This window comes from Fusarium phalaenopsidis (genome assembly GCF_050370095.1).
Source record: "Fusarium phalaenopsidis strain FUZ10S chromosome Unknown contig_32308, whole genome shotgun sequence".
In the NCBI taxonomy this organism is placed as follows: domain Eukaryota; kingdom Fungi; phylum Ascomycota; class Sordariomycetes; order Hypocreales; family Nectriaceae; genus Fusarium; species Fusarium phalaenopsidis.
This window is the reverse complement of record NW_028145402.1, coordinates 239,355-255,799: the sequence shown is the minus strand read 5'-3', so window position 1 is coordinate 255,799 and position 16,445 is coordinate 239,355. Positions and strand designations below refer to the sequence as shown.

At 50.6% G+C, this 16,445-nt stretch overlaps 7 protein-coding genes across 7 annotated transcripts; 3 read left to right on the top strand and 4 right to left on the bottom strand.

Annotated features, from left to right (window-relative positions):
• Positions 1-1,417: 1,417 nt before the first annotated feature.
• On the top strand, positions 1,418-3,061 carry LRP88_11444 (uncharacterized protein; the record flags this gene model as incomplete). Its single annotated transcript, XM_083247870.1, has 4 exons — positions 1,418-1,469; positions 1,562-1,836; positions 1,900-1,971; positions 2,030-3,061. 4 exons carry the CDS (start codon positions 1,418-1,420, stop codon positions 3,059-3,061), a joined length of 1,431 nt encoding a protein of 476 aa, XP_083096377.1.
• A 443-nt stretch (positions 3,062-3,504) lies between these two features.
• LRP88_11443 (uncharacterized protein) lies at positions 3,505-3,927 on the top strand (the record flags this gene model as incomplete). Its single annotated transcript, XM_083247869.1, has 1 exon — positions 3,505-3,927. One exon carries the CDS (start codon positions 3,505-3,507, stop codon positions 3,925-3,927), a length of 423 nt encoding a protein of 140 aa, XP_083096376.1.
• A 324-nt stretch (positions 3,928-4,251) lies between these two features.
• On the bottom strand, positions 4,252-6,567 carry LRP88_11442 (uncharacterized protein; the record flags this gene model as incomplete). Its single annotated transcript, XM_083247868.1, has 8 exons — positions 4,252-4,348; positions 4,403-4,560; positions 4,637-4,749; positions 5,041-5,216; positions 5,465-5,669; positions 5,729-5,991; positions 6,046-6,132; positions 6,182-6,567. 8 exons carry the CDS (start codon positions 6,565-6,567, stop codon positions 4,252-4,254), a joined length of 1,485 nt encoding a protein of 494 aa, XP_083096375.1.
• A 2,065-nt stretch (positions 6,568-8,632) lies between these two features.
• LRP88_11441 (MARVEL domain-containing protein) lies at positions 8,633-9,385 on the top strand (the record flags this gene model as incomplete). The annotated part of the gene is made up of 1 exon (XM_083247867.1): positions 8,633-9,385. One exon carries the CDS (start codon positions 8,633-8,635, stop codon positions 9,383-9,385), a length of 753 nt encoding a protein of 250 aa, XP_083096374.1.
• Positions 9,386-9,501: 116 nt separating this feature from the next.
• LRP88_11440 (uncharacterized protein) lies at positions 9,502-10,302 on the bottom strand (the record flags this gene model as incomplete). The annotated part of the gene is made up of 1 exon (XM_083247866.1): positions 9,502-10,302. The coding sequence occupies one exon, from the start codon at positions 10,300-10,302 to the stop codon at positions 9,502-9,504; it is 801 nt and encodes a 266-aa protein (XP_083096373.1).
• Positions 10,303-10,814: 512 nt separating this feature from the next.
• On the bottom strand, positions 10,815-14,833 carry LRP88_11439 (Hydantoinase B/oxoprolinase-domain-containing protein; the record flags this gene model as incomplete). The annotated part of the gene is made up of 5 exons (XM_083247865.1): positions 10,815-11,237; positions 11,290-14,287; positions 14,350-14,430; positions 14,481-14,568; positions 14,620-14,833. 5 exons carry the CDS (start codon positions 14,831-14,833, stop codon positions 10,815-10,817), a joined length of 3,804 nt encoding a protein of 1,267 aa, XP_083096372.1.
• Positions 14,834-15,388: 555 nt separating this feature from the next.
• Positions 15,389-16,421, bottom strand: LRP88_11438 (Alpha/Beta hydrolase protein; the record flags this gene model as incomplete). Its single annotated transcript, XM_083247864.1, has 5 exons — positions 15,389-15,516; positions 15,590-15,673; positions 15,721-15,936; positions 15,985-16,269; positions 16,319-16,421. The coding sequence occupies 5 exons, from the start codon at positions 16,419-16,421 to the stop codon at positions 15,389-15,391; spliced, it is 816 nt and encodes a 271-aa protein (XP_083096371.1).
• Between the last annotated feature and the right edge of the window lie 24 nt (positions 16,422-16,445).

The window sequence follows — 16,445 nt, the reverse complement described above, 5'->3', positions numbered from 1 at the left end:
TCTACCTACCAGTTGGAGTGTTATCTTGGCATGTTTCTTGTGTCACCTCTTGAGTATGTATTGTCGTCGCATCTCACCTCACTGGCCCACCGAATGATAATCGCTAACGTTTTCAATTCTCACAGGAGGCCGAATAGAAAGAATCATCTTGTCATTCAAACACGACGTGACTCAGGGCTACTCCTCCAATGGACTCAGGAGCTCTTCTCTATCTTTATGCTTGCTGTTGCCTCTAAAGTCGAACGAGTCCCCGGTAAGACCGAAGAGGTAGAGGGCAAAAGAGGACCGGGGAAGCGCAGCCTCAAAAACTCTTTCTTTGATACGATCGCAGATGTGGCGGTCAAGGAGGGCTTAGCCCATGACCGAGACGAAGCCTACACGCTGATCGTACCCGCCTTTGCCTACCATGGTCTTCTTCCGACTTGCAGCAACGAGCAAGCGGCGGAAAGCACTTCGGAGAGGCCGACACCACTGGCCCCATCAAACAGTGAAGACAGCACCCCCTAAGCTATGCGCTCGGGCTATGGACATCTTGTCAAACATATTCCTAATTGGGCAATGCATTGGCGATGGTTGCGTCTGGTGAGGATGCGATGCTGAGAGGTTGAAGGGAATAGTGGTTGCAAACATACTCTTTACTACAACTGGGGTTTGTAAGTCCAACATAGGTTTCCAGGTAAATTGAATAGGTCTGTGATTAGAACAAGGTGATACAGGATCTGTGATTGATGTTATCCAACATGACTCCTCTAAGGTTGGTGTGTTGGTGGTTTACACTGATTGATGATTGGAGGTGCTAGGGCAAAGAGGCGGGCCAGTGATTGCTGTAAAAATAGCCTGAAAGATGTTTAATCAAGCTTTTGTCTGTTCTTCTCGTCTATCTCGCTTCCCATCCATGACCTTGTCCGCTGAAGAGTTCTATTTTTAGATCTTGGCTCTCAACTTATGCTTAAACTCTAGTCACTATCTTATCTAAACGTGTCATGTTGAATCGCTTCTACCAAGCATAACTCGACTTACTTATAAGAAAACAACTTGCATGTTAGCACGCTGTACTCCTCACTGTCAATCAAGTTCCAATGCTTGATTTTAAACGTTTCAGGTCATGTTCAGTGATGAGTGTGACGTCAATACTTCTGCGCGCGACGTGGCAGGTCCGTGAATAAACAATGACGTCAGTGCCTCAGGCCGCGACACTTATCAGCTGACAAGCGGGCACCAAACATGGCCCGAACCCCGCAAAACCTCCAGCTCCATCGTCACTCCTCATCACTGACCTGATATCGAAACCTTGTTCCAGTCGCTTTTATTCTGCTCTCTTTTGGAATCCTGTTCTTTCCTCTTCCTACTTTCTGCATCCTTTTCCGAACCCATCTAACGAACCGCCCTCAAACCGCTCTCAGTGCCCTCACCCATCATGGCCTCTCTCGTCGACACGTTGACCGCCTCTGGAGGCACGGAATCCGCAGGTAGGACGCTCCCTCCAAGTGTCGATGTTCAAGATGCCACAATGCTCGACCCCGCATGCACGTCCCTGGATCATCTGGCTCACATTGACAAGGCTTCCTCAACGACATCATCGCTCAGCTATGGCCCAACATCAACGTCGCCGGCGGCAGAATGATCAAGGAGATAGTCGAGCCCATGCTCGAAGCCATGCTTCCTGGTCCTCTCTCCTCACTACGCTTCGTGAAGCTTGATTTTGGGCCTACCCCGATCCATCTTTCTCACGTCGACGTTCACAAGACCGAGCTCCAAGGCATCAAGCTTGATATGGACTTGGACTGGGACGGCAAGTGCGATTTTGAGCTTGAAGGCGGCATGGTGCCCAAAATTGTGAGTGTCTACCAACTGACGAATGCGGTTGCTCTCGGCGTCTAACTGAGTATTAATTCATAGGGAATCGAGCACATCAAGTTGAGGGGAAGACTGTCAGTCCTGCTCTGTCCCTTGACCAACGTCATCCCTTTGGTATGAGCTCCAGCTTGATCAAGGTTCTATGCACAGATACTAATGCCACGGTCACCAGATTGGAGCTGCCCAGGTCTCTTTCATCAACCCGCCAACTCTTGAACTCGACTTCACCGACGCCGCCAACATCGCCGACTTTTCCATCATCGACAAGGCCGTTCGCAAGGTCATTCTCAGCATCATTTCTTCCATGGCGGTCCTCCCCAACCGCTTCCTCGTCAAGCTCGACTCTTCCAACGACTACTTCAAGACCTTCCAGCACCACCTCGGTGTTATCCGCCTCACGATTGGCACCGCTACCGGGATTACGGGCCCAAAGAAGAGCGGGGCCAAGCGACTCCTCCAGAAGCTCGTCAAGGATGTGCCCGACTGCTATTGCGATGTAACCGTTGGTGCGGAAGAGGAGTGGCGCACTTCCACTCAAAAGAACAGCCACGAGCCCGAGTGGAACGAGACACACGACTTTCTCGTCACGGATTACGACCAGCGCATTACTGTTGACGTTAATGACGACGATCTCGGTGGTGACGACGATATTGGCATCGCTACCACGACTGTCAAGCAGCTTCTTCTGGCCGGCGGCTCCCAGGAGCTCAGTCTTGTCCACAAGGGTCAGCCTACTGAGGGCAAGCTGACGCTGCATGCCAAGTTCTTCAACTTTGTTGGTGAAACCGACAGCATTTCGGCTGAGAGCCAAGAGGAGGGACAAATCTGCGGACTCGCCACTGTGCTAATCGCCGGCGTCACCGGACTTACTGGTCAGCGCGACGAGCTCAACCCCAGCGTCAAGGTTACATGGGGCGACAAGGAGTTTGTCACTCCTGCAAAGAGTTACAGCCCAGGCACGGACATTTTCAACCCTGCCTTTGATTCAGCCTTCCGATTCCCCATCACGGCCGACGTGCTTGCCAACCCCCCGAGCTTCAAACTGACGCTGATGAATGGAAAGGACGAGGCTGGAAGCTACGAAGTTCCGTACGCAACTGTGGCGGAGGCTCCCGAAATGGGCGTCGAGCAGGAGTTCGACGTTGGAGCCGGTGCGGCGGTCAGGGCTCGGGTCGCCGTTCGCGGATTGCGGCTCGCTGAGTGATTTGAACGAGAAGAAAATGCATTCATGACGTGACGGCAACAATTATCAGTATGAACCTAGCAAGCAATGAAAAAATCCTTTCCTCGCATGACCAAGATTTGAGCTCAATGTAGGTGGTCCCGTGTTCTTGACGTGGTTGAGAGATACAGCATAGGCCGTTGAATGCCACAATTCGTCCAGCTAGGAGCAGACTAAGCGTCGAGTGTATCATTCCATTCGCCATTTGTTCTGTAGTCTAATAGTATGCTAAAGTTGAAAACTTGCTTTCACATAGTTCCGATATCAGCAAAGAAGACGTCATCAACTCGACGACGTCATTCCGCCTCACCCGTCCGGCCGATCCACGGCCAAGGATATAAAACCAACACTAGGCGCGAGCCAAGAATTGCATTCAACACCTCACACGCAACACATATCGTTCACAGACGACTACTACCACAAAAATGTCCAAACTCGTTGACGACGTCAAATCTGGCCTTAAAGGCATTCGAGGTGCTGGTGACGCCATCCGAGGCGAAGTACTAAAAGCCACCGATCAAGCCTTTGAGAAGAACCCGGATCATCCGGCAACCGTCGAGTCACGCACAGAAAACGAAGGAATCGCAGAAAAGGGCAAGCGAGACTTGCGGGGAGCTGATGAGATGCTTGCGCGTCATGAGTGGAAGCACAAGGGCGTCGCTCCCCCGGCGCATGAGGCTACCTCATCGGAGAATCAGCCTGTGGTTGAGGGCGAGAGGCCAGCTGAGACTCTTCATCGGGAGCCTGGGACTATTGCGCCTGGAGAGGCGACACATTATGGAACTGGAAGGGTTGAGGAGTCTGGGGCTGCGGCACCGGACGTGTCTGAGAAACACCGGTACGCTTGAGCGTGCCCAGAGCCAAACAAAGGCGTGCGTCTCTCGATTCTCAAGGTAAGATGAGCTATCCCTTCTATCATTGTGTTTTTAAAGGGATACTAATCAAACCAGTTCAATCGCTCCCTCGTTTAATATCCAAAGATACCCGCGGCAAGTAAGAGCAACCTATTTACGGAGGAGCGTGATATGAGCCCTTTTTTTATCAGAATACTTTGAAATTGTTTGACATAATTATATGCGTATCTGCATTCAATCTTGGACTAGTGATGATTGCGAACCAAAGCCAACAGTAACCGCGAGGCAAGGCCCTGCTTTTTAAAGCTTTTTCATTGACTATACCTTCGACTTGGCAACTTCTTGTCTGGTAACCAAACCAACACACTTCATCTCAAGCTGAGTCTTTGGCGGTAGCTCCGACATGAACACGGTCCTAAGCATGCATATTAGCGTAGATCCTTGGTAATCATGAAAAAGGTTGTCTCACGTCCTCGCAGGCTTGATATCTCCCCAATATGTCTTGTAAACCTCATTCATCCGCGCAAACTTTTCCGAGCTAGCCATGTAAATCGTGACTTCAACGACATCATTCAAGCTAGAGCCCGCCGCCTCTAGAATTGCGCGCAGGTTCTTAATGCATCGATGCTAATAATCCAGGTTAGTAGCGTTCAATACAAAAGAGTTGACGTACTGTGTGCTCTTCAATGTCCCCATCAATAACTTGACCAGTTATGGGGTCTTGTGCAATGGCGCCCGAGGTGAAGACAAAGCCATTGGCAACGATGCCTTGACTGAGGAGGCCACCCATGGGAGCAGGGGCATCTTTTGTGAAAACTGGAGTGCGCGATGTCATTTTTTCCAATGCCTTGAGGAGGAAAATGCTCAGATATAAGAGTGCCTGGCGTGAAATTCGAACGAGTATTTCGCTGCGGCGGGTCTTATATCACTCAAGTTTGGACTTTTTGACTCAGCCCAATAGCAACTGACTCGGCTCAATTGCACAAGTTGAAAACGCGTTGGCTTTAATTGCAACAAAGTTTCGTGGAATTATTGCAAGTCAAATTAATCATGCTAGCTTGGCGTTTTCTACTCCTGAGAGAATCTAACTTTTACATATATCTTCACATAATATCTTGGCAATCTGATAGTCCTGCTCAATAGTGGGACTATGAGCAGCAGACTCCTCCAGATAGTCTAACGCAAACGACTTCCACTTCAAATCAACGTCTGACACAATATCTCGAATATGCTGATATGGAGAAACGCTCAAGGCGAAGATGACACATATTTGACCAAAGAGCCTAGCATTTGTCAGAATAGCAAAAAGTTTGCAATGGAAGGGTGTCTTACTGGCCGCTGACAAAGAATCGTAGGGGGTTGCAACTCTTCATGGAGTTTGCTACTTGGAGAATCGATGCCCAATTCAATACCGCGGCTATTGTATCGCGGCATTTTCGGAGATGACCTTCCGTCAAAGAGGATGGGCGCTGCAGGGCGCGATGCCTAAATGCCGTCAGTGATGATCTGAGCCTCTGGTGATGTTACTCACAGCAACGGTCGGCCGATGTGATATCTTGCAACAAAGTACCGACAGTGAAGCCAAGCAGTTACGAGAATATCTGAAGGTGAATCTGCCCGGTTCAGTGGGGCCTTGGGGTCAAATTGCAGCATTGGGGGGAGCCTTTGCCTCCATTGCTCCAGCTGGCGAATCAGTTCATCCTCCACGGGTTCTGGAGGATAGTCGGCGGTTGGGCCTGCAGATGTGAGTACAGCCTAGAAAAATCAGGCATTCACTCACTTGAATGGAACAAACTGTTGCGGGCTCGCGTCAGGATAAGTCGATGTGCAAGCTGCGACAGGAAGTGGTAGTGAAAGAATGGGTCATCTCCTGGATAACGAAAAGAGCCAAACGAGGGGATGTCTTCGACTGATATGAACTTTGGTAGAGCAATGTGCTCTTCAAGTTCCAGCGAGTTGCTCGGTGGCAGATTGAGCTCTTGCGTGAGAACGGCTTCAAACATGCTTGTGATCCAGAAAAGCCGTGACTGCATGTCGAGCATCCACTCGTCACGGTCCCTGGAAAGGCTGCAACTTGTTAGAAACTATTGATTCATGAGTAAGACAACTCACTTGTTCCAGAAATATGCGCTGCAGGCACTGGCCTTGTTGAGCATAGACCACCAGTCAATAGGTCGGAGAGCTTCCGCATAAAAGAGACTACCAACCGTTAGCACATTCCCTAAGAACGATCAATCCGAGTTCTTACCCAGATAGCAAGTAGAACTGGCAGGCCTGAAGCCCTTGGTCGCATGTCAAGAAACCCAGTCGCTTTCTGGCCTCGTTGAAAAATGCCAAGCCCGGCATGTCTCCATCCTGGACCCCAGCAAGCCCAGAGGTTCCAGGAGTTGTGGCTGCCGAAAATCCCCCTTCCACCAACGCCTTTTGGCCAATTACGCCCAGCGCCATGACAACCAGAACAATGCAGCTTTCTATGCAGATGCCAAAGTTGCCATCGATTGCGACACCCAAAGTTCGCTGGAAGTACGTCTTTTGATCAAGGATAGGATTAGCAAGGTTGAATGTTGAAAAGTAGACATCAGACAACTCCTTCAAAGTCGCGACGCTCAAGCCTGACAGCCAATCGGATTGCAAGTCTGAAGATGTCGGGAGCTGCAGGTTTGGCCGAGATGCTTCCAAGCGCGTGCTGTAGTTGGGCCCGTTGACTTGACACAAGAGTTTGACGGATTCTGGCAGTGCTGATTGAATGGCAGGCCAGAAAAGGACTTGATGGGCACTGAATGATATGGGTGGGCTTGAGTCTGTGGCTGAAGTTGGTGTTGCGACAACTGATTCGCGTCGCTGCAAGAATGACGGTACGCCCAGGATTTCGCTCGAGTTTGCAGGCGACCTCGGGAGGATTGTCCTCGAATGGGTGGCGTTCAATCGGTTATCAGTCAGGGAATTCCTGTCGACCGCTCTATCCTCGTCAATCTTTCCCTCGATGCGCCGAAGGATATTCACAATCATGCCCAAAGAGGCTTCATTCCTGGGAAACTCTCAGCCTCATTCAAACTCACGGTTACCGGCATGCAATTACCTTGTCGCTTTTCTCTGAGCGAAGCGACATGGGATTCCAAGCGACCGGCAAAGGCCACAGGGGAAATCTTCATCACATCTCGTTTTTTTCTGGCGACAGTACTCGCAGGCCTAAAGAGGTCAGTCTCACCGACTGTTACGATTGGGAGCTGCTCACCTGTCTGGCAATGAAGCCTCTCTGTCTTTTTGATGGAGGTCCCTCATCAGAGCCTTGAGCCTCCAAGGGAGGCGTGTCCTCGTCTGGTTCCGCCATGTCGTCTGTCTCGTGCACGTGTTTTTGAGGCCAGCCGGGGAGAAATGGTAAACTCCGGACTCCATTCCCGGATCCCGGATATTTATTCTTCCGCAAAACCATGATCGGAGGGTTTTAAGCCAATCAATGTGCGAACCCCACCCACCCATTGACCTAACGTCAAGCATTCTATTGGGTAGGTTTCAGTCTGCGCTTCACTGCATTTTTAACCCCGCCTACGATGCTCGACCTCAATCGATACACGTTGCTCACGATTGGGTTCAATGATATAACATCTTATCTCCAGCCCCAAGAAACGTGAGCCGGGAGAATATCGCGATCTATTCCAGGGCATTTTCGTTACACATGCGAGTACAAGGGGCAAGAAATTTTGGAGATGTAGTGAATGTTGGTTCCGATATGGGATCCGTAATAACAAAACTTACTCGTGATCACAGAATTCGCAACGCCACTCGCGGCCTCCCTTTTGTGAAATCAAGTATTAAACACAGAGAGCCTTACCTCTTCTATGCTGTTAGAACAACCTCGAGAAACCCTATCTTTTCTATCAAAACAGGTGCGGGTTGATGCAGCTCTAGGGTACGTACACTTGTCTTAGGTTGCCAAGCCCTTTTCCATAAATCTGGGGAATTGACCCGAAGGGGACGGACCCACTTCAACGATCGGTTCCCTATTTTTAGGCATTTCGGTCAACATTGCTTCATTCAAGTCAGCACCAATGACGGAGAAATTATTGTTTCAAGCATGGGTCTCTGAAAGTGGCCCGAGCTATCAGTGCCTAGAGAGGACAATACAAAGAAGCCCTGAAATCAAGAACCGGATACAAAGGCAGCGTCTAATCCAATAATAGAATCAACAAGACCTTGCCTTGTCGCGGCACGTCCTCACCAATCAAATTCCCCTATTCGCAACAAAACGGCGGCGCGTAACGCACGTTTCGCTAAGCGCCTCCCGGGTCGCGCTGCAAGGGCGGCAAAACACAAACGATTGGGGCTTGATTGACGGCCATTCAGACGCCTGGCCTCTTTGTCGTCGGCCTCGTTTGGCACTATTGGCTGTTGGTGGTTTGACCTGAGAAGCTGTCTTGCGTGGACTTGTTTGATGATTCGATGTTGCTGATTGTTTTGTCGCAGGTTTCTTTGTGGACTGTATTTATAAGGGTGATTGTCTTGCACTTATTCACTTTGCAAGCCATCTCTCGCTTTTCACTTTCACTGATCTTTCCATTTTCTTACATTTTCCTTTTTTCTTTCATTTTCCACACACACTGCTGGCAGATTCTCTTCAATAATTCTGGTTCACAACTCGTTCAACTCAACCACCAACCAACTCTCTCTTCACTTCACCCATCTCACTCTCTACACCAAAATGGGCAAGGGCAAGCTTAGTTCCGCCATCAAGGCAGGCCAGACCGCCATCGAGCTCGGCCAAAACGTCCAAGGCATCGCCGGCGCCGCCAACGAGCTCCGCAACGCAGACAAGGGCGAGCTTGGCCGCAAGGCCGGTCGACACGCGTTCAACGAGGGCGCCGAGACGGGCAAGACCATGGGAAAGGCGTGGCTCAAGACTTTCGAGGTTGTGCCGCGCCTCGTGTGCCGTGGCCTGCAGTTTGTTTTTGCGCTCATTGCCTGCGGATTTTATGGACACCGCGTTAGCGATAATGACAAGGATAACAATGGTGGTTTCTCGCCCGAGTGGTACTTTGCCCTCACTGTCGCTGGTCTGTCAGCTACCACGGCCATTCTCTTTGTTGCGATTACTCCTCTCGGCGCTCTTCCCTACATCGGCAGCAAGCTCAAGCTGTTCAAGACATACCGAGCCTTCGCCTGGGACCTCATTCTCTTTGTCCTGTGGCTCATCGTTTTCGGCATCTTTGCCGGCATTTTTCTCGGACGCGACAGCGACGACAAGTACAAGGGCGCCTCAACGGGCCCCATGAAGATTGCTGTCTGGATTGACCTTGTGAGCGTCATTCTCTGGTTGATTTCGGGCACTTATGGCTGTCTCAAGACGTTTCTCGGCGAAAAGGCGGATGCTCTCACGGATAAGGTGGGACAGAAGTTGTTTGAGAAGAAGAACAAGGCTCCCGCTAAGGAGGCTAACTACGCCGAGAGCGTGTAATGCGCATTCTTTCTTTATCAACGGAGCATGGAACATGGATTTTCACTAGAATATTGTTCAATCAGGATACCGGGGCCGGCGTTTTACTACCGTTAATGAATACAATACAATTGCATCTATGCCTTGGTAGCGACCACAAACAGTCGAGGATACGGCAAAACAACCTTTCCGTCCTTTTGCGTGGGATACGCGGCTCTCAGTCTCGCCAAGTATTGCTCAGTGTACTCCTTGCGCTCTGATTCTGTCAGAGGGTCGAGGAAGGGACGTAGACCCGTGCCCTTGACCCATTCAACAATGCCCTCGTGATTCTCCATGATGTGATAGTATGTCGTCTTCCAGATTGTCAGCTCGGCGCAAAGATGTTGCAGCCTGTCGTAAAGCTCAGATGGGTCGGGGAATTCTTCTCGAACAGGGTTTGCAGCCTTGAGCTTTTCGGCCCAGGACACGTTGGGTGCAAAGGCCGTTTCTCTCATGGCGACGTGCGAAGGCTCCGATAGGTTGAAGGGGACCTGGACTGCCAAAGAGCCGCCGGGTGCAAGATGCTCCAACAGTTGACGAATCACCTGGATTCGGCTGCCTGCTGGAATCCATTGAAGGACAGCGTTTGAGAAGAGCACGTCGACAGGTCCATCAGGCTTGTATGTCTGTAGGTCCGCAACGTCAAAGGCCACGCCTGGTAGCGTCTCCTTGGCCTTCCGTATCATGTCAGGCGAGGAGTCAATTCCCGAGAGATCCGCATTTGGGTAGCGCTCTGCCAATACGGCGGTGGAGTTTCCCGGACCACAGCCCAGATCAACGACTCGCTTGGGTGAAGTTGCGGGGACTCGCGAGAGCAGATCAACAGCTGGCTGCGTTCGCTCGTTGAGAAACTTGACGTATTGGTTGGCGGACCAGCCGTCTTTCGTGGTTGATGCCATAGTTCTTAGCTGGAATCGCGATGTTGAGTAAAGTTGGTAGAAGGATCGTCCAAGATGACGTGCGACTGACGGGTTCATTTTGATGGTGCTACGCGAGAGCTAATGATTGATAATGTGATTCAGAGCTGAGGAGAACAACTGCGATGGTAATAAGAAGACGACCAATTTGTTTATTTATACAGGTGAATCACTGAAACAGATCCCGCATTACTATCCGAGGCAACGTCATTGGACAAGTTCCAGGGGTCTTATTTCTGGGGTCATCGGGCGTCCGAGTCGGAGCTCCGAGGCTGGTGGGGCCGAGACCCGTAATTCACGGAGCTCCGAACGACTACATCGATGACCGAGTTTCGCTTCACGGTAAAGGAAATGAGCAGGTGTTTTTCTGTCGGTGAAAAATCTGCCCCGAGGTGGTATTCCGAGTTGGAAAGGGGCTGGAGAGTAGGTGATGAGGTGAGATGGGGGGCATGACTTGGGGACAGTTGTGTTGCATTATTCAGTCAAAGGACAATCTATACGAATCCTCTATGAAAGTCATCAAATCCTTCCTCCTCCTCCTCGCCCTTGGGTCTCCCGTATCCTCCACCTCCCGGCGTGTTAATCTGCACATACTCGCCCGGCTTCAAATGGACAACAGCCTTTCCCCCAAGACTCATCTTCTCCAGCTCATCCTCCTCGTTGAACTTGAAGACGTTGTTCTCGCCCTTTTGGCCTGCATGACCTCCAACCATGCCATACGGACGGTACACTCTTCTGTCGCTGAGGATGCTGAACTTGAGGTTGGTACGAGCCTCGATCTCGCGAGTGATGCCGTTGCCACCACGCCATCGGCCATGACCTCCGCTTCCGTCTCTAATGCTGTACTTGCGAACGAGAACGGCTGTTCGCTTTTCTATTACCTCGCTGTCTGTCTGTCGCGTGTTTGTAGAGTGGACCTAATCAACGTTAGTAATGTTGTCCGGCGACGGCGAGATAACTTACGTGTACTCCATTCTCTCCGGTGTAGCCTTCGCCAGCACCTACTCCACCACCAATGGATTCACCGTAATTCCATCCAGGCTCGATCTCACCAGTCTGCGGGTTCTTGCCTCCCATGCCCCAGCCAAATGAATTGGCGCACCCCTGGCTTGCACCGTATCGACCAAAGGCACGAAGAATCAGGTCAATCACACGCTGGCTCGCCAGAGTTGATCCGCAAATGGCCACGGCGGGGGTAGGATTCAGGACGGAGCCTACAGGGACGCGGATATCGCAAGGAGCTAGACAGCCTTCATTGAGAGGGATTTCTAGGTTGACGAGGCACCTGATGGTGTAGATGATGGCTGAGTGAGTGATGGAGATGGGGCAGTTATAGTTTCCCCACATCTGAGGTCCAGAGCCAGCAAAGTCGTAGATCGCACCACCTGTTTCTTTGTCGATGGTGATCTTGACCTTCATGACAGTGCCATCATCCAAAAAGTCCGTTGCCGTCAGAGGCTTGGGATGTTTCTGAGCCAACCCCTTGAAAAACTGCCGAACCGCAAACTCGGCGTTGTCCTGGATTCCCTCCATGTACTTGTGCACCACCTCAAGAGTGTACTCATTGCAAAGCTTCTGAAGCAAGATGATGCCGCGTTGGTTTGCTGAAGTTTGGGCCTTGAGGTCTGAGATGTTGTCTTGGATACGGCGTGTTGCGCTGCATCCCGGATATGTGCCCACTTTGTTGAAGGTGGCTCTAACGTCGTCTTCGAGAAATTCGCCGCCGCTGACAATCTTCATTGAGGGGACAATGATTCCTTCTTCCCAGAGGGATCGAGATTCGGGCATCATGCTCGTGATGCCCATGCCTCCGATATCTGTGTGATGACCCCGAGAAGCGACATAAAAGGCAATCTCGTCGCCAACAAAGACAGGCGTTACCACGGTCAAATCAGGAAGATGTGTGCCTCCCCATGAAGGATGGTTCGTAAGCAAAACATCACCCGGCTTCAACTTTCCTAGCCAATGGCGATGCTGAGCTTGAACGGCAAACTGCATGCTTCCCAAGTGAATGGGAATGTGAGGGGCGTTGGCGACAAGTTTTCCCTGGGGCGAGAAAATGGCGCAGGAGAAATCGAGGCGTTCCTTGATGCTGCTCGAGATGGAAGTCCTTTGAAGGGTGTTGCCCATTTGCTCTGCAATGGCCATGAAACGATGTGCAAAGACGGAGAGCTGGATAGGGTCGAGATTGTTTGTGGAGGCGACTGTCTCGGCTGTTGCATTCTCCACCGCCGCTGGCGTGGTGCTTGGTGGCTCTTCGGCGGCTGTCTTGTCCAAGACAACGTAGTTTGAGAGAACGTGGGCTTGGAAAAGCGGCTCGACAAGAATCGTTTGTGTCTGGTCAATAATTATCGCTGGGCCGTTGATTAAGCTTCCTTTAGGAATATCTTCCAGCTTGAAGACGCTTGTATCCTGCCAAGAGCCATCAAGGTAAACTTTCTGCGTTGCCGTCTGACTCGAGTAGAGTTCTCGTCTGCTCGACGCCATCTCCTGGTGGGCTGTCGGCTCGCGAACTTGGGTCCCTGTGCTACCTATTCCTCGGACCTTGACCGACTCAATGATGATTGGCCGATTCATGGAAAAGGCAAACTCTCGCATGTGAATATCTTTGAAGGCAGCTGCGTAGTCTCCATCTTCTGGCTTTGAAACGGAGAGGTTTGTGTCGGTGCCGAAATACTTCAACACGAGTGACTCATCAAACGCCAGACTGTCCTCCGAGGCCTTTTGAGAGATGAGCTCAGTAGCAACCCTCTTCTTTAGAGTTTCAAAAAGCTGATTGACGCCGTCCATGGCATCATCGTTGAGCTTGGCCGCATACGGTTCGTATGTCTCGTATTGCAACTCTGCATGCGCGATGCCATGGGCAGAGAGTAGAGAAGACAGCTTGTGAATCAGAACTCGCTTGATCCCCAGCTTATCGGCTATGGAGCATGCGTGCTGACCACCTGCACCTCCAAAGCTGACGAGGTTGTGACTCTCTGGAGCGTATCCCCTCGCCTCTGTCGCATTTCGAATAGGTCGGCTCATTGTCTCGTTGGCAATGTTGAGAAAACCAGAAGCCACCTCTTCGGATGTCATATTTTGTGAAGTCTGAAGGTTGAAGTCGGCGGTAATCTCCTGAAACTTCTGTCTCACGATTTCAGTGTCTAGCTCTTGGTCTCCAGACTCTCCAAAGATGGCTGGAAATGAGGACAAGACCAGTCTTCCGAGAAATAAGTTCGCATCGGTCACTGTCAGGGGACCTCCTTTCCTATAGCAAGCAGGTCCTGGGTGAGCGCCAGCCGACTCTGGTCCAACAGTCAAGAGTCCGTTCCTTGCGAAGAGAATGGAGCCACCGCCTGCAGCTACGGTTGCAATGTTCAGCATGGACAAGTTGATGGTCCTCCCAGCGATGGACGTCTGTTGGAGAAAATCGTATTTGCCGTCATATCTTGAGACATCTGTGCTTGTGCCACCCATGTCGAAGCCAATGACAGGGGTACCATCGTTGACATCAAAGCATCGAGCTGTGCCAACAACACCACCCGCTGGTCCACTTAGAAGGGCTTCATTGCCGCGGAACTTGTTGGCCTGCTTCAGTCCACCGTCAGAGCACATAAACTCCACTCTTCCAGGCGGCACCTTGAAGCCAGATTCAAAGTTGTCGACGTATCGTCGGATAATAGGGTAGAGGTAGGCTTCTGAGCAGGTCGAGTTGCTTCTGTTAAGAAAGTTGATGGATGGACTTGTCTGAGACGAGATGGTGACAAATTCAAAACCAACGTCCTTGGCGATTTGAGCTACAAGCTTTTCGTGGTCGGGAAAGATGTAGGCATGCATGAAGCAAACTGCCAGTGACGTGTAGCCATCATTTCGAAGATCTGAAAGCTGCTTTCGAATGGCGACTTCGTCGGGTTTCTTAATAACCCGAATGGTTTCTCCGCTTGGCGTTTTGACGAGGTTGGGATCTTGTCCAAGGACTTGTTGACTGAGTGGGTGAGGGTTGAGATCGTAGTCCTCTATGGTGATTCGTTCATCGATTTCAATCACGTCTGAGTGGAGGACTGAAGCCTTTCGAATGCTGAGATTGAATAATTCAGGCCTCGATTGATCTCCAATGACGCAAACATCCTTAAATCCTAGACTTTGTTAGAACTAAGTTGACGATGGGGATAAGAGGCTTACCCTTTGTTGTTGCAAAGGCAAACTTTTCACCGTTTCCTGTGAGAAGCGCATTTGTAGCAACGGTAGTTCCAATACGACATGATGCTATTCCATGTGAGTTGAGTGAACATTGCATGCTTGAATAGAAAGACAAACCTATCCTTGACGCATCGAGTTTCTCACCAACTGGAATTGTCCTCCCTTCGAACCTCTCCAGAATTCGTCGAATAGCCTCCGTCGGAGCATCTGGGTAGTTGGCAGGATCTTCCGAGAGAAGCTTAAAGATGAAGGGACTCTGCCCTTGACCGTCTGTCGCGATCACGTCGCAAAAGGTGCCTCCCCTGTCGATGGAAACGCGAATGTCTGCCATTTTTGGTGTGTCCCAACCCACGCTCAACGCAATAGCATGCTGGTTTTTAACCATCAGTCAAAACGACGAGTTAGCCGAATGATGAATCGGCTACTCACAGACCTAGCGAGTTTCGATGGCGCAATCTCGACTAGCGATGGATCCCCATGTCGGGGTGTGTCCGACAAGACCCCTGTTTTTGGTATTTCTAGCCACTGGTGCTAAGCCTGACTTGGACATGTCGCGAGCGGGCCGATTCCGACTATCATGTCACCGCCCGACTGAGAGTTGAGTTTCCCCGAGTCAGTTGTCGAGCTGGAGTTCTGGTTGGGGCAATGGTTTTCCGGGTTGTCAGTTCATGCTGAAACCATGTGCTGCGGAGAAGACGAGCTTGCCGATCACATCTTATCACGTCAGGAAACGAGTTTTCCCCGCGATTGTAAACGTCTTATCAAGGCTAGGTATCTTGATAATGCAAAGACATGAGCGGGGTTCTTGACATAGAGGTTATCTCTCAGCCGGAATCGCGAGTGAATGTCTCGATACAAGATATGTTGCATACTGATTGACTATCTACTAATCTAAAAACTCTCTGATCTTGGAGAGCACCAGATCCGACTTCTCAACGTGCACGCTATGATTGGCACCAGCAACCACAAATAATTCCGCATTCTTGGCTCTTTCCGAAATAATCTTTGAGTTGTCTTTGCCAGGTCAGCCAAGGCTCGCATATAGGGTCAGCAACATTACCTGGCGGACAGATCCAATCTTGGTCACCAACGATGACCAAGGTCTTTGCTGTGATGCTGTCAAGCTTCTCAATGTAGTCAAAGTACTTTTCCTCCTGTGAGTAGAGGTCATCTGAAAGCGTCAGCCAAGTCGTCTTGTTGTCGCTAGTCGTGACGTACTGTGAGATTCCGCAACATAGACCGTATCCAGACAAGCCCTGAGTCCTGCGTTGGCATCAAAGTCTTCTCGGTATAGCGGCATCATGGCAAAGTGAACAAGTCGGAACTCTTCGTCGTCTTGAAACGCCCCAAAGACCTTGTCCCTTAGCATCTCCTTTGAGAAACTTGGAACCTTGCTGATTCTGTCCTCGAGAGTTTTAATAGCGCCCTCCTCATCTGATGCATCATTAGTTCGGTGCATTAATCAGAGTGTTTGATACGTACGATGGTGAGATGGTGCCGTTCCACGCAGAATCAAGTGCGAAAGTCGAGTTGGATAGGTAATGGCATACTGCTGAGCGAGGAACCCTCCAAAGCTGCCACCGCAGATAATGGCCTTCTCTTCAGGCCCTAAGAAATGCTTTCTCACGCCTTCAATGTCGTCAACCAGCTGCTTAAAGGTATAAGGCTTGGTCCGAGAACTCTGCCCGTGTCCCCTGTAGTCAAATGAGAGGACACGAAAACGGTCGTTCAGGCGACTGTAAACTTTGTAATCGGACCTGTGATCCCCTGAGTTGGTTAGAAAACTTGTATTTTTTCAAAGGGACGAGAGCCTTACCCATGCCTCTTCCGCCGTGGAGGGTGATGATGAGTTGTGCATTTTCCGGGCCGCTGAGCTCATAGGCAAGCTCGGCTCCGTTTACTTTAATGATCTCGACCATTTCTGCTGAATAACGACAAGGGTG